General features: G+C 31.1%; 2 protein-coding genes across 2 annotated transcripts in view; both read left to right on the top strand.

Annotated features, from left to right (window-relative positions):
* The first annotated feature begins 2,363 nt into the window (after positions 1 to 2,363).
* On the top strand, positions 2,364 to 17,615 carry LOC111060144 (protein takeout-like). Its single transcript, XM_039440299.1, has 7 exons — positions 2,364 to 2,506; positions 5,052 to 5,340; positions 12,589 to 12,684; positions 13,452 to 13,599; positions 14,322 to 14,455; positions 15,844 to 15,996; positions 17,263 to 17,615. Exons 2-7 carry the CDS (start codon positions 5,217 to 5,219, stop codon positions 17,418 to 17,420), a joined length of 813 nt encoding a protein of 270 aa, XP_039296233.1. The 5' UTR covers positions 2,364 to 2,506; positions 5,052 to 5,216; the 3' UTR covers positions 17,421 to 17,615.
* Positions 17,616 to 19,442: 1,827 nt separating this feature from the next.
* Positions 19,443 to 23,157, top strand: part of LOC111050609 (dedicator of cytokinesis protein 3) — a 135,856-nt gene continuing 132,141 nt past the window's right edge. The window contains 1 exon segment of the mRNA XM_039440297.1: positions 19,443 to 19,686. Within this exon segment, the coding sequence (XP_039296231.1) occupies positions 19,650 to 19,686 (37 nt within the window). The 5' untranslated portion in view covers positions 19,443 to 19,649.

Here is a 23,157-nt window from a genome sequence, read left to right as displayed (position 1 = left end):
TTATTGAGAAGGTGTTTGTAAATAAATTATTTGATGATTAACGATGTGATGGGGTGATTGATGAAGTTATCAAATCAATGGTTTAATGATTAATGGAGTTATGGAGAGATTGATGAAACTATCAAGTCAATGATAGAATGGAATGAATGATTAATAATCAATGATGATAATATAATGATGGAATTATACTTCTTGAATTTCCTATTTTGAATTATTTATCAATGGTTATCTATACTGTAATAATAAAGGAAATAACTGGCTTAAACATGTAGGTGATAGGAAAATTATGTTTGACGCATCATCATGTCTGAACTACTGGACTGATTAACTTGAAATTTTGCATATTGATTCTTAATTAACCGAGGATGGTTATAGGCCTGCTTTCAATTCTTCAAGATTTTATTACCTCAAGTTTTCAGTTTGTCAAGTTTTCAAATAGACCCTTGCGGAGCACGGGTATCCTGCTAGTCATTAATAAATAATTATTACTAATCTATTATTTGTGTTGGATTTCCATTAATGTACAATGATGTTCAATTATTCACTTGGAATTCAGAATAGGGCTTCAATTAGTAAATGAGGTTCAAAAGCTTTTGAATGAATAAATAAAAATATAGTTTCATCCCATTGAACGCCCATTCATTTTGAAGAGGATGAATGAATAAATAAAAATATAGTTTCATCCCATTGAACGCCCATTCATTTTGAAGAGGATGAATTTTCTTCACATATCCAATTTCTTGTTTGTGTGTGAAGTGCTGTAACTATATATCACTTATACCATATACCTATATGTGCTTTATGTACAATACAGTATATATTTTTCAACAACTATAAATTATGTTATTAACACACTTTTTAGAGAAGCAGCTTTGGATAATGCTGGCTGGGTTGCTGGGTAACTTTCTCTGTTGCTTAGTTATTAAATTACTGAGCTTTACTGGTGAACCACTTTGACTGGTAAAATCATATATCAGGAGGAGACTTCTCTACTTCTCTCTCCCACTTCATCTTCTTCTCTCTTCTTCCATCTTCTCCTCTAAAGCATTTTGTTTATTCGTTTATCTTCTTGCTTCTCTTCCTTTCCATAATCCTCCCCAGCCTTCTCCTTCTCCTCAACACCTGCAGTACAATACACTAAATTCAATTCCACTCCAAAAAATTAACAATATTACATCACGCAACATGATTTAGTGTAGAAATATTGTAATGGACATAACCTATGTATAATATTCGGACAATTTGAAACTAAATTACGAAATTGAAGAAGTTTTAGACAATATCCTGTTTTTTCTTTTTCGATCATTGTATTGTTTGTGCTAACCTAATAAATAAAAATAAACATGATCATAAAACCACCTAAAATACAGATAAACTCATGACAATGCACTGAATTCAATATAACATGACTTACAAATCAATTAATTGTGGAATTATTAGTCAAATTAATCAACTCGAGTTTTTCCGGTTGGTTTGGGTTCTGTTGATTGATTGTGTGTTACATTTTATTGAACGAGCGTAGCGAGTTCCTACTGATGACTGTATAGAGCCTCGAGTCGTTGTTCGTTTTTCAGACGACGATAATTTCGATGGCTTTCGTCAGTCAACTTCAAACCTTCAACACATACTTGGCTCAAATAATACAGTAAAATCGTGCATCAAGTGTTTAGAGTTGAGTTGAATTGTTTTATGCTGTTGTATTATCATAATTGTGTTGTTTTTCATTTCTGTTTATGTATTTTGAACTTGAAGAAAATACTACCAACCAACATAGACCTATCTAAATTCAGCTAAAAAGCTAATAAAGAATTAAAAATCATTCCAGGCTATTGTGAAATACAATAATTTGTCACAAGCTTAATACACGGATGAATAACCCATATAAATTGCTAGCTTCTGAACTCAATTCACATAATTTTTCCTAGTGAGATAGATTCACTTGAAACTGACACCATTGGTTGAATGGAAAACATTTATGTTATTTTTGAGTTATGCTGACAGTCTGATTCAAAATCTTACAATATTGAGAGTAGCTTCAAACTGGCAGCATATGGTTGTATGGGAAGCATTGGTGCTATTCATATGAGGAATGCTGAAATTTCAAAGTGAATTCTCACTAGAATCTTTATTTTCTCTTATTTGTGGCGTGCGCTCTTATCACGTAACTTCTTGTCCTACAATTTATTAAGAGTTGTACAGCTTCCTCCGCGGAAGGAAAGGAAAGTAAAAGTGATTACGTATCATTTTGCTTCTCTGTCTTCTCCTCCTCCTTCTCCTCCTCCTCTACCTCATCCTCCTACTGATCCTCCTCCTCCTCCTCCTCATCTTCTCCTTCTCTGTCTTCTTCTCTCCTTCTCTTACAATTCCTCTCCAGAGAAGTTTTCTGAATACCACTTTAGTTGAGTCTTGATTGCAGCCAGTTATACTGGAGACTTCCAGTATTCAGATTCGAAAATTGTGTGAACAAGTTGGTTCGTTAGGCGTGCGGTGTTTTGTGCAAGTTCTGGTAATATTCAAGTTCTTCAATAGTTCTTTAGTTCAAGTACTTGGTTATTACTTCTTTATCTTTTTAATACGTAGTATACTTCAATTCTTTAATACTTTTTGTTATAATTTTTTGTCATTTCGCTTACATTATAAAATTATTTATCAATTTATCATCTAATATTCAAATCGAACAGCTTTTTTCTTATTACTGTTCTTTATCACCAGTGAAGTTCGCTTCAACTTGTCAGCATTGATTGAATGGGAAGCGTTGATATTATTTATAAGGAAAGCTGACAATTTTGAGTGAATGTCATTGAAGGCTTTTTTCCAGTAGTGAATATGAACGTCCAAAACCTATTGCTTTGAGTTTCATCCTAAATCTTTAATTGAATTATTATACTTCATCTCATCAGTGTATAGGTATTTGTATTTTGACAATTTTGAGTGAATGTCATTGAAGGCTTTTTTCCAGTAGTGAATATGAACGTCCAAAACCTATTGCTTTGAGTTTCATCCTAAATCTTTAATTGAATTATTATACTTCATCTCATCAGTGTATAGGTATTTGTATTTTGAAATAAATAGTAATTTAATATTAATTTATTCAGCTTTTGATCATAAATAATATCATGTCATAGATAATCATTGATAAATGCATTGAAGTAATGAATTGGAAAACGAATATTTTCCATAAAAAAGAAATATAGATTTTTTATTAAAAACATTAATTTCATTTTAATGGATAATGGATGAGTTTTTTTCGAAATTTTAAGTTGAACCAGTTTGGTGTGAACTATCACTCACATTATTCATTTGATTTTTTCTAAACATTCGATTGATTATTTCAATTAAAGGTTATTTTTAGGGTACGGTGCTGACGTAAACATTATTCAACTTTTTTTGTGATGAATATTAGCCATTTATTTATTGAATAATGTGCAACTATCATTCAATAATGATATGTTAATAAACAATATTTTATTTCAAGTTTATCATCTATTCTTCTTGAATCGCCTTCAAAACTAAGAAGAAACTGTTCTATTTAGATTCTATTTTTGAAAGCGTAAAATAAGCGTTTGCAATGTTGGAAGACCCAACAAGTTACCTCATGTATAAAAAATATTTATTAAAATAAATTCAACGCAGAGAAAAAGTGGAGTTGAAAGAGATTTAGGTATAGGCCTAGTAGCTGCAGTATTTCTATTTATATTCTAAAAAATAAATTTATAATTACAAATGTTTGTTGACGATTTGGATAATAAGAATGCTTTGTTTACACTTACCCACCCACAAATATAGGAATAGCTTGTGTGACTTTAACTGTGGATTGTATTATCAAATTCAATTTTCAATGTATTTTTTCCAAGACATCTGCAATCATTTTCAAAAATATTCTTATTCTAAAGCTATTTGAGAGCATCGTTCAAGTTGCAAGTTGCGGTCACGGTCTTCAGGTTACTTTATTCAATAAAAAAGTTGTTCTTGCAAGTTAAACTGATTTAATCATTTATAAATATCAACGATTATATTTGAACTTTCCAAGTCTAGTTTCAGTTTTTATAAATTCACTAATCACGAATTTTCTTTTCCGAAAAATTCTCTTCAGAACAATCATTGTCATCTATTGATCAAATTTAGAAATATGGTTAATTTAGCATTACATCTAGTATCAATTTATAACTAATAACTGTTAATTTGCATTAGTGTAAAATACTTGTGAATCTAATAGACCATCCATTTTCTTCCAACATTTCTATGTTTGAAATAGCTGTCAAAGTTTGGTAATCGAAATAAATTAATATGGTATCCACACTATCAAGTAATACATCTATTAAAAAAAACATTCGAAGTGACGCCTCTTTCCCAAGTACGTAGGCCTACAAATTAAAAGTCATAACTGAATGCATTTATATTGAATTGAATCTATTGTAGATTGAACTTTTGTTTCAACTTCTGAATAAATTTCTATACCTAGTTAAAAACAATCATAATTAATTGAATTCAAATTGAATGAACTCTTATTGAGTATTTATGAAAAGGATACTCTCTGATAAATTGAAAAGCAATTCATTAATCCTGATAGCGTCTTCATATTTTCGTGGTGCAGGAAAAATCAATATTATTGATTCAAAAACTACAAGAAATTAATCTCAGCTTCAAAACCATTATCATTATTATCATAGATTCAAGTACTGGTATGAGTTTCAAATCAATATTGAACAATTCCAAGTCTTATCATTCAAAATGATAATTTATTTATTCATATCAGCCTAGACTCATTTGACGAACAATACATAAATTCAATAAATGAAGTTCTCCAAAAGTTAAAATTTGAGTTATATTTTATCAGTTTCAGATAGTATATTATTGATGAGAATATTATGAAAATATCATGATTGATAGATAATTTGACAAGTAATTATCAATTTTCGCTCATTCTAGGTGCCGTATTCAGCTGCAGTACACCTCAAATGCTCACAATGTAACTGGGAAAAATCAACTCAGAGTCTTGAAGAAATTAATTGTTGACAAGTAACTTATCAATTTATTTTTTCTCATTTTAGGTGCCGTATTTAGTAGCAGAACACAATTTTTCTCAATGTAACTGAAAAAAATCAACACAGCATCTTGAAGAAACCTCCTACAGTTCCTCTGTAGTGGACAGAAAATCTTCATTCTGAATTTATTTCAGACTAACAATCCATCTAAAATCAAATATAAATTACAAAATGGCGTCGATTTCTTCTTGGACCTCCTTAGTGGTGCTATTCATCTGTTTGGCAGTTCAAGATGCGTCCACTGTTAACAATAATAACGAAGTGGCTGTTGAGCCTCATGTTCTTACTGAATCACGTGAGTAAATTTGTTTTTTAATTAATTTATTCTTCAAATTTTAATCTATGTTTATTTTTTCTTCTATTTTCAGCTGCTTGAACATTTGTATCCATTATAATAATTTTCTAATTTCCAAATTTTTCACCCAACACATTTTCACATCTAGCTCACTCTATTTTTATCTATTCCTATATTCTCATGTTTTCCATCTTTGTATCCATCAATGCACCAATCCTATTATAGGATTTATAGGCGAGCAATTTCTGTATTTATATATCTGGTTATTTATGTTTAACGAATCTCGAAAACGGCTCTAACGATTTTCACGAAATTTGGAACATAGTAGGTTTATGATATAAAGATTCGATTGCACTAGGTCTCATCCTTGAGAAAACTCGCTGAACGACATTAAAAGGATAATTCATCCTTGGCTGAAACAGCTGTGGATAGTAAAAGAGTGAGTATGTGAAAAATCAAAATATTGCATCCCCGAAATTCATAAGATGACGTAAAGCCAGCTGTGAAATATAAACACGATCATTTTAGAGAATTGTGTTCTGTTTATCAATAAATAAAAATAACGAGCGAAGCTCGGTGCCCCGATATTAATTCTTAAGGGCCCCATACACTAGGGAACTTGGATTGGCGAACTTGGCTCTTGCGAACCAAGTTCCCAAGTGTATGTGGAAAATTGGCGAACCGCGAACCAAATTCGTGACGAATTTGGTATTCAATCTGGATTAAAAACGTTGTTCGGTTTGTCCGCCTGGGCGGTATATTCTATCTATATATATTCAATATATTTCCTCTCCACAGCAGCTGAAAACGTTGAAACACTCATCTCTAGACCCCGAAAGACACTGAAGTAACGAACGGTTGTTCGCTCTCCCCACTACAGTGTGTGGGGGCAAATCCTACACGAACTTGGTTCCCTGAACCAAGTTCGCCGATCCAAGTTCCCTAGTGTATGGGGCCCTTTATTTCCAATTTTCACTCATATATATTAATCTATTACTTAAAGCTAATATCACATTTATTCTATTTGCACTCTTATCAATGATTCAGATTTTAAATTCCCACTCCTACATAAAACAATAATATTCTAGCTCCCATTTCCTGTCTTATTCTTGCAGTGGAATTAAAACACATTAATATTGTATATTATGTATAATATGATAATAGACAACATTTTTTCTCCATCGTAGAACAATTCTACATCTCAGACAACAGTGCCAATTTTATTCTAGTTCTGACATTCATTGGAACATTGTTTTTCACTCTTAATCGTTCATAAATCTTGTAGTGAAATTGATATAGTAGTACAATATTATTAGAATAGTAACGGAATTATTATAATTTGTAAGTTAGCATAATAAAGTATAAAATAGAATAGCTTGACAATGCATACAAGACATTATTACAACAAATTAGAAATCAGTTTTGAAGTTTTTAACATTGCCAGATGAACTGTGAATTCACTAAAACAGAGTCAACTGAACGTGAACTACTATTTTTTGGGTGATACTTTAATGTATTCACTTTTTCTCTTTAGGGCTGCTATAATAGGCCTGGTTATTGAAATGAAATTAAAATCATCAAATACCCTTTTTTATTTAATTTTATATAATAATTATTATAAATTAATAAAATATAAAAGGCACTTGATTTTTTTTATTCCATTCCTATCTGTTGTTCTGTTGACATGATGAAGAGTCCTAGTTATACATTCTCTAGGCCTATTATAGTTTAGCTTATTAGAAGTTGATAATGATAATGGTCTTAACATTATACATCATCTCTAATAGCAGAGTAAACTATGATATCTCGAATAGCCCAATAAGGGTAAGGCTTTCCAAGATAAATTTGAATTGTAAAGTCCTAGAATACGGTACTTGAATGAGCCAATTTGCAAGGTCTTCAACTCTCTTTCAATAAAACGAGACTGTTATCAGAAATTGTAATCACTATTGACCATATGGCTGCTGTAATTGCCTGGTTGCATCTAGGTACCGTATATTCTAGAAGCTGCATTCCTTGTTGGAGTTTATGTATTGAATGATTGTATGTCAAAGCCGTGTCAAGTATAATGTATGCATTTGGTACAAAGAATCTGTTAAAAACATTTAATTCTTCAGTAGGTACTGAGGTCATCCATTGAAAAATTCTTCACTAAGAGAAGAATCTTGAAAAATTTCAAAGAAAACGTAATAGGTACTAAGGAACCTAGAAAACATGTATTTCAGGTATACATTGATAAGTACTGTGGAATTGCGATTCGAATCTCTGTTTCCATTATTATATTTTATTCATAGTCGGAATTGAATATTTTTCTTTTCTCTATATATTTTACAGTTTAATTTGAGAGAAGAAAACTTTAGAATGAAAAATATGAAATGTAATGAATGTAAATAATGTTATATAAGATTTAATTCCACATTTAAGTACAAAAAAATAATACAATTATTTAATAAAAAACGCTCATTTGAAAATCAATAGGCCTATGAAACTGAGATACAAATGGGAACCAATATTGTTATTTCAGTGAAATAAGATAATTAGGTCCAAGTTTATTCTGAATTTTACATGTTCAATTGAAAAAAATAATTTCAAATTTAGATTTTTGATGATTCAATAACTTGAGAAAATAGCTACTAACTTAGATAATAAGAACACCTACTGTGTATCGAATGATATAATTATCATACATAGCCTTCTATAAGAAAATGTATCATAAAAACTATCCTATTCTGGTCTTTTTATTAAGGACTCGAACATCTTATAATTTTACTAAACATAAAATATCCAACATTTTATTTATTTTATTTTTATTCTTGTATTGTACCAATAGTTGAAAATGGGACATCGATACATTGGGCCTACTTCATCTTTATACAATGAAAAACAATTTCATTCATGTGACGAAATAGCATCATTCATATGTGTTACAAAATCTATGACTGATGATAAAACAAGTTTATGAATACCATGTTGGCATTTGGTATTACAGTGACAGCAATAATTGAATAGACTCAATGATTAATGAGACAAGATTGATTGATCATACTTTTGAGCCATCAATCAATCAATTCGGACATTTTTTGTAAAGTATGTAAGGTAGGCCTACTTAAGCAATAAGCACTCTTTATCTCAATAGTCCATCAATTTGATTTCTAAAGAAGAGTTTTGTGTAATCCGGAGTTGTCTAGAGTCCTCAAGTTTTATCGGTTTTGAACTCCTTTAATCATTGAAGACTTGACTAAAGAACAGAGCTCTAGATTCTTATAACAGAACTCTAGATTGATTTGGACTCTAGAGTCTCCAGACTCTAGAGTCAGGTCCTTCAATTCATAGTCCTGAAACTCTCTATTATGGTACAGACCTCTCGACTAATCTAGAAGCGTCTTGTAAGTTTCACTTCAAATTGTCAGCTTTGGTTGAATACGAATCATTGATGTTAGTTATGAGACATGCTGAAACAAGACTCGCTCTACTATAGTGAGGTCCACGTTATAATGGCAGTGTTTGATTAGCAATTGTATTGCTATCCTTGTATATCATTCAACAATGCGGATAGCGTTATCTCTTTCTCGCTTTACTCTGTTGCCAGATCGTCTTTCAACAATGTAGAATTAATAATTGATTAACAAAATATTTCATTTTAATTATGAAATTATTGAATAATATAATATCTTGCTCAACAAAATATAATTGATTATTTTATACGAGAATGAACAGTTAATATTACATCAATAAACCTGTGTCAGCTACCGTCTATAGAAGGCATTGACTAGACAGAGGATCGGCAACGTTGTTCTCCTATCTTTCTCCACTGCCATTATAACGTGGACCTCACTATATAGTCTAAAATCTAAAACTCCCTATAGTAAGATTCACTTTAAACTGTCAGTATTGGCTGAATGGAAATCATTGGTGTTGATTTATAGGGAACTCTGATAGTTTTGTAAATTCTGTTATTTGTTATAGTAGATTTATAACATCTACATCTTGAATGGAAATAAATATAATAAAAATCCAAGTATCCTATTTTTAAAATTGTTTACTTACGACATGTCTCGGCCATGATGACATTATCAAGTAATGTCCTAACGAATAAAGACCATCTACATCATATCTAACTTCTCAGATATAACATCTATCTGTAATCTGTTATAGAAGATTTATAACATTTACTATCTCACTGTAGTCTTTTCTTGTATAGGGCAGTTGAAAGTGTTATGTAATAAGAAATGTGAGCTAATGGCATAGCAAGATTAAGGACTACAAACACTTGTAATCCACTTGCAACTCAGTTGCTGGTCTATTTGAAGACAACTTAAAACCGGTTGAAAGTAGCTATAGTCTAGCCGAGATAGAAAAGTGAAATGATCTTATGTGTGATCACATTTTTACCGGGTCACTCGTATATAATCTAAGATAATCTATTCAACCAAGTCTACAATGCTGAATATTTATTTATTTACCTAAGTTAATTCATTGAAAATAATTTGACCTTTATACATTGATCAGTATTTTAATAAAAAACATTCTTCGACACTTTTTTATATTTTATTATGTTCAATAAAGTGTATCATGATCATAGAATATGATTAATAACTTTTATTAAAAATATTAATAGATTTATCGTGATACCTGTTTTTACTTTCCAATATTGTGATTTTGTTGACCCAATAATTGGTTCATTAATTATTAATCAATTTAAATATGATGGTATAATTAGATTTATTAATGTTCGGTTTTGTTAAGTGAATAGGTGATAAGTTCAATTAGGTACTAGTTTCTTTATTTTAAATTCACTAAAAATATGTTGACCTTTATACAGTGGTCAGCATTTTAATAGAGAATCTTCTTTTTTATTGTGTACAATAAAATACTTTGTATTTATATTTTATATTTATAATATAAAATATTTATATTTTATTATGTTCATGATGTTTATGTATATTGATATTTATGATGCTTTTATATTTTATGATGTACATAAAAACAAGAAATCATCGTAACTTATCATGATGATATTGAAAATTTATTTTGAATTGCAAACAGATTAACTTTCTGTATAAGATTTACTTCAAATAGGCTGCTATCTGCCATTATAATCAATTCTCGAGTTTTCATTCTAGAAACTGAAGAAAGTTTAAAAATCAATAATCACAACACTTATATAGAAATAATTGAGTTAAGTTCACTTCAGTTTCAAAAACACAGAGATTGTTGAATGTGCATAGTTTTAGCTATTTATTTTAGTAAAATTCTATCTATGTACGGTACATGCGTTACCTACATTGAATAAAATAATAATAATACGTGTAATTCACTTCTTGTTCAAGTATATTGATAGAGCTACTTGAAATCATTTCCCATGCACAAGCCTAGAGCTCATGTAGGCATCACCTTCAGCAAGAAAAAAAAACACTCAATAATGAGATAAATACCCGAGACTATCGGGTATTTATTTCAGTCGTCTCTGAAAAAATATTTTAATATTTTAGTTTTTTTTTGTTCAATTTACTATTTGTGTCTCCTTTGAAAATTCTTGAAAATTTAGAATCAAAACCACAACTGAGAAATGTGAGTGATATCAGAGATAGAGGATTGTTAGACTACGGTTTTAGCGGTGAAAGTTCCACGTTATGCAATGAAGTAGCAACTAAAACTTCACCTCGGACCACAAACTACTAATACTTCCTCCATACTAGTACGCGTTAAAAGTTTAGAAACATGTTTTTCACAGTAAAACATGTTACAGGTTATTGACTTGGCAGCATGTTAGCACCTCTGATTCACAGTTTTCGACTCTATTTGGCAAAAACTGGTTTTATTTTTACCAAGAACAGAGACTAGGCTATTTCTGAGTAAAACTTCAGGAACAATCGAAGCTTCATGCAAGCAAGGATAAAGTGACATGAACTTTAAACTGCCGGCTTTGTTTAAATGGGAAACATTAATGTTATGCACATTATGACAGATGGAAGATTTTTTATTAAAAATTGCAGTTAACAAAATGCTAGAGTATTATCACTTACTAGTAGGTAGCCCGTGAAAAACTTGAAAAACTGAAAACTTGACGTAATGAAATCTTGAAGAATTGAAAATAGGCCTATAACCATCCTCGGCAAATTAAGAATCCAGATGCAAAATTTTAAGCTAATCAGTCCAGTAGTTCAGGCGTGATGATGCGTCATTCGTGAATTTCCTATCCCTTATGTGTATAAGCCAGTTCTTCCCTTTATTATTATATATATTATTTGTATAATTTAGATATAGATTATCACATTATGATACTTTATAATGAGATAACTTATATAAACACCTGAAGCTAAAACTAGAGGTGTCCAAAACAAAATAATTTAAGGATGATTAAGCATTGATGTTGTTTTTAATGACTGACAATAATTTAAATGTTAATTTAATGGGGATCTCACTATAAATCCCTGTACTGCTTTCCAATTTATTTCTGCTCTACTGAATAGGAAAAAATAATATTGGTTTTTACACTTTTTACTCTGGCAATGTGATAATACCCCCATAAGAACAAATGGTATAAATCTCTGTTTAGCAGAGTAGAATTAAATTGGAAATTGGGATTCATTGTATAATTAAAAGAAAGGATGTGTTATATTTATCAGTTCTTCACTGAACACATTAGTTATCTTCTTCTTTTTTGGCTTTTCCCATTTAAATGGGGTCGGCATTCCTTTCTCTTAGTCTGCCTCTCCACAAAGCCCTATCCAATGCTTCCTCTCCCCTCTAACCACTTTCCGCAAGTAAGCCGCTATTCTATCTCACCACCTCATCCAAGGTCTACCTCGTCCTCTCACACCATCCAAAATCAAATCCTGCACTCTTCGTCCAACATAATCCTCCTCCCGTCGCTGTACATGCCCAAACCACCTCATCCTTGTCTCCTGCATTTTCTTTCCCAGTGGTCCAACTTTTACAGTGCCTCTGATCAATTCATTTCTTATTTTATCTAGTTATAATAGAGTTAAATAGGCTACTATTCTTGGCAGTTACTGGAATAAGTTTAACATAATCAGAACAGTAATAAAATTGAATAGAGTTGGAGAGCAATAGAGATGAATAGGTGAAATTCAGATAATAGGATTATTCAGTGAAAATGTTCAAAAAATATTTCATTTTATTCGTTTATGTTTTTATTTCTCTAATGCATAAATAAATGTACTTATTTATTGAATAAGTAATAAAATTGATAATAATTATTATATTTCTGTTGTTTTGTTGCAGCAATCTGGTTGAAGAAGCCTTGCAGGAGGAAAGACCCCAATGTCAATAAATGTTTGAAAGAAACATTCCAAGCAATGTTCCCGTACATGGCCAATGGTAAATATTTGACTTCAATATTTCATGATTATCAACTTCAAATAATAAATATTCAATTATTTTAGAACGATTTATAAAATAATTTTATTTATATTATTATAATTTATTTATATTATTTTAATTTTATTTATACGCAATAATTTTTATTGCGTTTGTAGGTATATCTCTGTCTAGGGGTGGAGGAAGGGATAAATATTTTATCAAAATGTTTACTACTTAAAGTTGACTTTAAAAGAAACTAATGTCAACTACTTTTAGTTGACTTTAGAGAGTTTTTATGTAAAACTCTCTAGTTTTTAAACCGAATAAATATTTATTTAGGAAGCAAATGAGTTGTTGAATCAAAATCTCATTCATGACTATCAATAAATATTGCTCTAGCATGTAAGATAATAGAGCTGTTTACAATTATAATCTACTCTAAATCAATTCATTTTTCCAACTATTCATTTTTCATCATTCATTCCTGCATGGAATAAATATGCAATACAAATAGGAAACAAGAAACAGTCGACTCTTCATGTCTTAAACCCAATTTTTATTAATGTTAAAGATTAGAAGATTATATAATTTCTTCAAAAAATTATTCACTTTCCACAAAAGCTTTATCCTTTGTCAATCTTGAATTTCGAAGGTTATAAATGACCGAAAAACCAAGAAGTTTTCGAAAATATGAAAATATTTTCAAATAAAATTACTGTTGACATTCTATAAACTAATAAACATATCTATTAGTAATTATGGTACTAATGACAATATTTTTCCAGGAATTCCTGAAGTTGGTATCCCGAGGTTCGAACCTCTCTACATTGAGAAAATCGGAATTTCAAAAGGACATGGTGCTGTCACCCTGGTGGGAAACTTCAACCATCTCTATGCTCATGGACCAAGCAATACCACAACCAAAAATGTCAGGTAAACAACAATGAGTTGATATTTAAGACTGATTCATCACCTATGAATTTGGAAAAATAGCACAAGGATTGGCTTATCATTCTATCTACCAATGTTATTACATCAGTGTCATTAGTAAGATAAATTAAGTTCATTCATTAAATTCAAATAGTTTAATACACCCTAATCATTATTATTTAGCATAGGTTACTGTTAGATTTATGACATTTATTTAGTACAGTAAGAAAGAATTTTGAAAGTTTGAAAGGTAGGGCACCATCTAATAGAGAATATTTTACTTTTATTTCTCCAGTTCCGTGCCGTATTAAAAAAATCAAAAACCATTTAATCCTCGTTAAAAGAGCAAAAAATAGTAAACAATCCCGTCTTTTAAAAAGATTCATATAAAAAAATTGTTTGTTCTACTCGAATAATAATGATGATACAACTAAATACTATAATATTAGATACTAAATTGATATTATTGATGAACTATCAAGTGATCACTTTATGGTCAATTGAACTGTTTCAATGTCATATATGTCTGATATAAACATTTAAATTTGTAATTTTATGCTGTTTTACAAACATATTGTAAAAAAGATAAGGGAACAAAGAGTCGGTAGCTCTTACAATGTTATTAATGTTGAGTACAGTATTATATATTTCCAAATGATACATATTTTCCTATAATTACTATAAAATTTATTCAAAGAAATCATGAGTGTTTATAATAATTGCAGACTGGATTTGGACACCGGAGACCTGGACATTTCGCTCCTCATTCCAATTATCAAAACAGAATCCATGTATGACTTGAAAGGAAACATTCTGCTGCTGCCATTGGTTGGAATTGGTGATGCAAAACTTCTTCTCAGTAAGTTGAATACCGTTAGTAGGCTACTATATTTTTAAATTTTGAATTTTCTTACTTTTTTAAAGTTGAGTTGAGTTGAAATACAGATGACTTTTGGGTTCTAATCTCCTTATAAAGAATATTCTTTATTTATATTATCTAGAACGCTCTGGTACAAAAATTCTGATTATAGAAATTATAATTCAATTATTTAATTAATGTAAAAATAAATATAGTAGGTACCATTTTTATATTTTTTCATATAAACACTAATATTTATATTTTATAAACGTGTTTATATTAAAAAGTTAAAAATGTACTATTTAGTTATTTCTATATTAATTTAACAATTCGAGTAGCCCTTCTGAAATACTCTGTATTCAATTGTTCATAATTCTAATATAAGGGTTGAGTGAATTTTTTAGCATTTTAATAATTGGAATTTCATAGTTATTTTCATATCCATCTCATTCTATGAAATTTCATAGTTATTTTCATATCCATCTCATTCTATACAATTTCATAGTTATTTTCATATCCATCTCATTCTATACAATTTCATAGCTATTATCATATCCATCTCATTCTATAAAATTTCATAGTTATTTTCATATCCATCTCATTCTATACAATTTCATAGTTATTTTCATATCCATCTCATTCTATACAATTTCATAGTTATTTTCATATCCATCTCATTCTATACAATTTCATAGTTATTTTCAAATCAATCTCATTCTATACAATTTCATAGTTATTTTCATATCCATCTCATTCTATACAATCAAGGTCGAATAATAGAAAAAACTTTCAAGTCCTAACTAGCCAACTCGTACATTTTAAAAGGGATACCTATTTCAACTTAAACAATTTCGTTTAAATTTATTAAATTCTGAATGTTAAAAATGAGTGACGTTGCTTTTTAAAATAATAATAACATAAAATAAAATAAATAATTAATAATAATTCTCAAAGCTACCAATTACTGAAAATGATTTGAATAAAACTGTTTTGTTCAGTTGGGAAGGCATTGAAGAGTAATTACGATGAAAAATTTCAGTAATTCAATTACTGAAAATAATTTAAATGTTGCAAACATATAGTAGACAATCTGCAATAATCTTTAAATAATATACATTACATTACGGTATGAGGAACTGTTGTATAGTGTTTACTTCCCAATCATTTCATGTTGATGCTTGACAATTACTTAATTAGTAAAAACATGTGTTTAAAAATGAATCAAAAAGGAGATACTGGAGAGTTGATTCATTTTAAAAACTATAATGTAGCACTTGAAAATAGATCCTTCAATTAACTTTCAAAACTCTTGCATATCCCTGAAAAATACACCCTCAAAATAATAGATCATTCTCCCAATGGATGAAATCTTGATTTGTCTATTGCAGAAAACGTTACAACCGACGTGTTCATGAAAGTTAAGTTTCCCAGACTACCGAGTGGTGTCGAAGTGATGGAAGTCATCGATATGAAGGTCAACTTCAAAATGAATTCATGTCGGGTTCACCTGGATAACCTCTTCAATGGAAACAAAGTCCTAGGTATGCTTAGAATCAGTTAATTATACATTTGGAAAGGAAACTTGCAAAAGATATATATCATAAGGCCCCATTGACACAGAAGTGGCGTATGTAATGGACGTGACGTGAAGCTGACGTTTGTCACTTCCACGCTACCTCTATGTAAACATTGCCACTTTTTCTGTTTGCTTTGGACCATAATTATGTCTATATAGAAATGAAATTGTGCCATACGTCACTTCTGTATGAATTGGGTCGAAGCATAATCAAAGCATCTTATTCTGTAAATGTTCAAGCCAAGAATAGCATATTTGTGGCTCAGTGGCATTCCGCATCAGTATGAGTGTGTCAAGAATGGCTCATAAATATAAAACTACATTTATATAAAATTTAAATAATTAACCATTTTCTTCATCATGTTTAAATAGAAGCCTCCAACAAATCACTCTTTAGAATATAATTATATATTTTAAGTTTTTTTTATAAGTAGAATAAATAGGCTACGTAATTTTGAATTTCAATGTTTGATAACCTGGGTAGAGGTGTCACTACATCATCAATAATTGTATGTTTTCTTTAGGGCTCTTCTTCTTCTTCTTCTTCCTTGCCTTTTTCCTATTATTTGGGGTCGGCTCTCCTGGATCTTAGTCGCCAGTGATTGCGATCTTGGGTCGTCTCTGGCGTTAGTTGCAATTGTCTCATATCCCTAAGCACTAGTGCCATCCATGTTAGGCGTGGTCTGTCTCTGCGCCTTGGCCCCTGTCACTCTATCTCCAGCACTTTTCTAGTCATGTTTTCGGGTGGGCGTCTCTTTACATGGCCATACCATCGCAGTCTTCCTTCCATTATTTTTTCAGCAATTGGCACAACTTTAAAACTGCCACGTACATGAATGTTCTCTAGGGCTACTCTTAAATAAAAATAAAAATTATCAATCTAAGTACTCTTTAAAAATTGTTCAATCACGTCATGTCTCGGCTATATATAATGCCATCATCAAGTGATTATCACACTTATTATATATTTATTTACATCATCAATAATATTTGCATCATAGAAATAGTGTGAGTCAATTCACTTCTCATCCTAGGGCTGTAGGGCTGCTATACTATTATTTAAATAAAATAAGAATCATTCGGTACCCTTTTATATATAATTATTTTATTAATGCATAACAACATGTTTCGTCTCAAAAATGTACTGATGGATGATATCTATTGTATTTCAGTGTAAGTTCAATTATATTTTTGGTTTTTGTCATTAATTTGTTTTTCTTCTCATCTACAGGACACACCGTGAACACATTTGTCAACAAAAATGCATTGGAAATCGTTGAAGAGCTGAAAGATAACATTGGAGAAGCTCTGGCCATTGTTTTCAAGAAGATAATGAATGACAGTTTTGGTAGAATTCCAACAAAATTCTGGCTTCCTGAGGACAGTTAGGCTCTCTGTCGTTTCTAAGTAGAATAGAAAAATACAAAATACTGAATCTCTCTCTTATTGAATTGCAATCAAGCATAGTATGTATTGTTAATGTTAGATGAATAATTTCGTATGATCTTTGATTCAGGTAAGCGAAAAGACTGTTTTTGATTCCTTTGTTACCATGTTTTCTGAATAAATTTTGTTTGTACAATTTTTAAACCTTTTGTTATCTTAAGCTGCGTACACATATACGCGCTTCCAACCCGCACCGAGCACGCTCCGCCCTGGTACCGCCCTCGTTCCTCCATCGAACCTCAGTCGCTCCACCCACGCACCCATCATGAACGTTACGGAAGATGTTAGATCTTCTCGCGTTCCCCGGTCGAACCACTCTTGCTCGCCGGTCGTTCATCAATCGCTCTGCTGGAGTGACGTTCGGTTGCGGAGCAGAGCGAAAGTCTGTACGCACCTTTATTGACCGAACGTAGTGAGGTCTATGTTTGAACTCGGATTTTCTTTTGTCTGTCTGTATGTAACGCGATTACGGCCAAACGTGTTGATAGAATTCGATGAGATTTGGCAGGAATATTCCCTTTTCAACTGCGCGTCGATGTATACACAAGGTTTTTTGAAATTTTGCATTTTAAGGATAATATGAAAAGAAAAGGAATTCCTCCATACTCTGATATCACTGTAATAGTATTTATCATCCACTCTGAAGATAGCATTAATCGGACTATAGGATTATTCATAATCAATCAGCTGACAAGTGGATTATTCATTGCATGCATTACACAGATGTCTGGCCGTGTCTATTTTTATAAGATTGAATTTCAATTTTTTTATGCGTGCCCATCAGTATCAATATTCTCACATTATTTTGAAAAACAAAATTTAATAGGTGATAAAATAAAGGCGAGAATAAAAAAATGATTAAATGAACTAAATAATGATGAAGAAATTATTATATTCATGATTAAAAAAGAATAATATTATTTTTAAATAGTTGAGAAATATTTTTATCAGATGGAAAGATTATCATGGAACTGGTTAAATTATCATATGGGATACAAATTCAAACGTGAACTGAGTTTATTAACATAAGTGAGTTTTTGATCTTGGATAAAACAAATAACAGTTTTTAAGAGTAAATTATGATTCAACTGTGAATTGTACAGTAATACAACTGAATCAACTAGAAAAGGTGACATCAGATACTTGTGTATGAGAAATTGCGTGAGGTCTACTGTTCATAGAACTACTAGTTTATACAAAAATTATTTATAGTCCATATTTAACTTATTAGCTTTGGTTTGTGAAAGGATTCTCTCAATATTTGTTTAGTTTTTTTGTGATTTCAATACGGTAGAGTATAGTGTGTGAGGTCCACGTTATATTGGTAGTGGAGAAAGATAGGTAAACAGCGTTTCCGATTCTTTGCCTTGCCACTGCCTTCTGTAGAAGATAGCTGATACAGGGATATTAAATTTGTAATAATTATATTAACTTTTCATATGCCTACCTACTTATCAAAAGAACAAGTTTTTTTGGCAAGAAAAAACATTTTTCAATGATTTAACTTTATAGAAAATTTTTATGATTGCCTGATTTCTGAATTATTCAATTAATTATATTTCCATACTGTTGAAATATAGTTTGGCAACGTTGAGTAGCTATAAAAAATAATAGAGCTATCTTCTTTGATGAATGACAGGCAACACCAATATCAATAAAATACTGCCATTATACATTTATAATGCGGACCTCACCATAGTTTTATTATAATAATTATCAATTAACCAGATTTTATTATTTCAGTGTCTTAAAATATTCTAAGTAAGTTTTAAATTGTAATAGTTTTAAAATTGGTCAAACTTAGTTTTAAGAAAATCCTTATTGAGAGATTTTTTAAACTCAGCGCCACTCCGCCATTGTTGCAATCTAGTTATATTTTTGACCGCTAGAAGGAATTTGCTCAAGTTTCATTTTCTACCGCTAGATGGCAAAAGCTGTCCAATAGAAACGTCAACCATTGAAGGACTCTTCTGCTGTGCTACTCCATCTGGGAAGCGGATTTGATTTATTTATCAGTATACTAATGGCTGCTTCTCAATAAGTATTATTTCAATTAAATAATCAATTTGAATCTTATATTGGTAAGAAAAAAACGTTATGTGGTGTGTGAACTCATTCTGTTTGTTATCTTTCAAAGAAATGATTTAATTGGTAGTGTAAGTGATAAAGAAAATGTGGATACCGACCAAAACTAAGAAATATGGAGTGGGTAAGTGTTAATTTACGTTAATTACTTGTATTTATCAATTATTTAGAAGCTTAGATACTATTCGATGCTCAAGAGGCTATGTGTATTTAACACAAGATTAATCAATAATGTAAAAGAGATGTCTTCAATCATTTTGAAGTTTGTTTACATTGAGCTAACCTCTAATCATAATCTGTCATTCCCTGCCACCCATTCAAAAACCGTTGTGAAGATTCTTAGTGAGCACTCATTATTTAATTTGATAATTTATTATAATAACCGAATTATCTTTTAATATTGCAATCGATTAGTGATTACATCAATATTTCTTAAAGTTGGAATATTAATAAGACAACATGGATAGTAAATTCCGTTTGCTTTACAAAATTCCATTGTAGAAGATTAAAAATGAAATATTTTAATATTCATATTTTTAACTGCGCTAGTGGAATATTTCTCAACAACAATTACTTTCCTATTAGCTATATCCTATTCTATATAATACGGTGAATATTATTTATGGTAAAGTACCCACAGGTAGGCCTAGTATAGCTAAGTTAGTTTATTTACAGTAAAGAGTACCATGTTCTACATTGTAGGCTATGGTATCTACTTTACATGTTTGGAGTATATAGGCTACAATAGTTTCAGTTATTCTATGCTAAGGAAAACTTGAATAATCAGCAAATCAATGTACACAGTAGGCTTACATACCTGTCAAAGAACACTAATATTTAGCAATTGAGTACCGGTATCTATGATTTAATTATACCGTAAATTAAAATTTAGGCTAGATGCCATTTTTTGAAGATCTACTCTCAAATCTGAAGGTGCGATTCTTCAGGGACGACTCAAGATATGTGGTTAGAGCCGCCGAGTCTAGAGCACATAACCTATAAATTTATTAGATTTGATGACTGATTAGTGATATGAATAATAAAATAAATTATTCTTGAGTTTTTCCAGTGAGTAACCATTAGCGGCCTAGTGTAAAGCAGGCTGAATCTGATGACCCTGGCTATCCAGGCTACTGGGTTGATGACCCGGGAGTAAAGAAACAATTTCTCTATTTTGTATCCCGAGTGAGACTCCAGCCGGGTCACCAAAATCTGCTGGCTGGCTGCTAGATCCAGGTGACCTGGCTGGCGACTCTAGTGTAATTAGCACAATAATAAGTAATGCCCTCCGTCTATAATAAAAAACCAGTGAATCATCAAATCTAATTAATTATTTATTTCTGTTAAAGAATTGTATTTTAAAAATTTGATTCAATATATAAATAAATGTAATTTGAGGCTCAACATGAGAGACACACCATACAACCTAAGAACAATGACCATAAACCAGGTTAGGATGGATTTAAATGTATGCAGGCAACAATTCAAATACAAAATTGATAAAGTTATGCTCCTGATTCTAGAGAGGATCGTAGAAATCAGCTGCAAAAAATATTATTCTAAAAAATAGATCACTGGTTGAGGGAAAATGGTGATATACTGGAATCTTTTTGATGATCTTAAATAGTTATTTACCCCAAAACAGAAATAATCATACAAAAAACCATAATAATTAAAATAGTGATGAAAAAATAACAAATCGAAATAGTAATAAATAACTAAATTGATGGTAATAATAAAACATAAAAACTAATAGTAATAATCAAAACAGGAAAAAAATAAACATAAAAATAATGGTAATAAAAGTTGCTGTATCGGGAAAAATTTTTCAATAGGTTTCTTTTGTTATTCATGTTTAGTAATATGTCAATTATAAGTAATTTTTAGTAATATTGTATTTTTTTGTTTTTGTTCTTAGAATATAATTATATTTCTTTCTAGTTTTAAGAAATAGCACAACTCGCATCCGCGCTCAGATTCTTTCTTTGCGGATGCTAATCGTTCCATAAAATGTAATTTATATTTTTATGTTTGTTAACTGTTTTTGAATGGAAATAAATTTGATTTGATTTTTATAGGTTATGTGTTCCAGCCACGTGACTAAAGTCGTCATTAAGGAATTGCACCTTTAGATTAATTGACTTTAAAAACTTAATAATTGAAGCTCTCATATTTTTCAAATATACACCCTACTTTTCTAATACCCTGAATATAATCTATTGAGTAATAGTGTCTCTGGTTTCTTCCTCTTTAAGCGTGAAAACATGGTGGAGCGGCGAAGATAGAGTGAATCGAAGAGGTTAGCTGAAAGAGGTTACTAAATAAATTATCTAAATGTCTTCGCTTGCATCCACCTTCTTCGTTAACTTCGCCGCTTCAATGTATTCTGACACACTTGAATACGTATACATTATTCTCAACACTCTCAGATACCTTCTCTTATACACTCTATCTTTGCGGCTCCACTATGTTTTGATCCTAAGCTATAGTGAGGTCCACGTTATAATGGCAGTGGAGAAAGGTAGGAGAAGAACGTTGCTGATCCTCTGTCTTTACAATGCCTTCTATAGACGGTATCTGATACAGTTTTATTGATGTAATATTAATTGTTCATTACCGTTTCTGTCTGTAGTTTTCTGCTCGTAAACAGGTCCTTCTATATGGCAGCAGCCCTCCACTCTCTTCTATTCTCTGCCAGTCGCTTCGTTGCATAGTAGCTCATCCCCTCCTTGATGTCGTCCAACATTTTGTATCTTCTTCTCCCTCTCCCTCTTCTTCCCTGAATGGTCCCCTCCATGGCATCCACCAACAAGCATTGCCGTCTCATCCAATGTCCCAGCCATCTCCTCTTTCTTCCCTTTATCACATCCAGCAGACTCCTTCTCTCCCCAACCCTCCTCAACACCTCCTCGTTTAAATAATCAATTATAATTTATCAAGCAAGAAATTTTTTTCAATAATTTCATAATGAATTTAAAGATGAAATATATTGTTAATTAATTATTAATTTTACATTGTTAGAATATACGATCTGGCAACAGAGCAAAGCTAGAAAGAGATAGCCCTATTCGCTTTGTTGAATGATAGACAAGGACAGCAATACCATTGCTAATCAAACACTGTCATTATAACCTGAACCTCACTGTAGTCGTGAGGTAGTAAGATAACGTACGGTTACAACTAAGGTAAAGCAATTATAAAAATATAGTAAGTAAATACTTACTGTATCTGCTGTCCAAGTTGGTGTTTTATGGGGTCGCTGATGTCTCATTAAGACTCCTGAAATCTTACCTATCAGGTCGTCGCCAGGTGGTCCAGGTGAATGGTAGGGTTTCTGCAATGAAGGCTATTCCACATGGGGTCCCTCAAGGGTCCATACTCGGCCCCCTGCTCTTCATAATTATGACAAATGATCTACCTTGTGCACTGGATAATAGGTTGGCAGCCTATGCAGATGATAACACCATTTTTTATGTGAGCAGCTTCAACAGATCTGACAGAGAAGATGAGTGAGTCCTTTGGTGCTGCATCGGTGTGGTTCAAGTCAAACTTCCTCAAGCTAAATGAGCAGAAAACCCAAAGAATAATTTTTATT

The sequence above is a fragment of the Nilaparvata lugens genome, chromosome 13, assembly GCF_014356525.2.
Source record: "Nilaparvata lugens isolate BPH chromosome 13, ASM1435652v1, whole genome shotgun sequence".
Taxonomy (NCBI): Eukaryota; Metazoa; Arthropoda; class Insecta; order Hemiptera; family Delphacidae; genus Nilaparvata; species Nilaparvata lugens.
The sequence above is the reverse complement of the archived record's forward strand: the minus strand, read 5'-3'. Positions and strand labels throughout refer to the sequence as shown.

Coding starts and splice junctions, on each gene's coding strand:
- LOC111060144 (XM_039440299.1), top strand. CDS start 5,217: ATGGCGTCGATTTCTTCTTGGACCTCCTTAGTGGTGCTATTCATCTGT. Junction 13,600..14,321: donor ACCACAACCAAAAATGTCAG/GTAAACAACAAT, acceptor TAATAATTGCAG/ACTGGATTTGGACACCGGAG. Junction 14,456..15,843: donor TGATGCAAAACTTCTTCTCA/GTAAGTTGAATA, acceptor TGTCTATTGCAG/AAAACGTTACAACCGACGTG.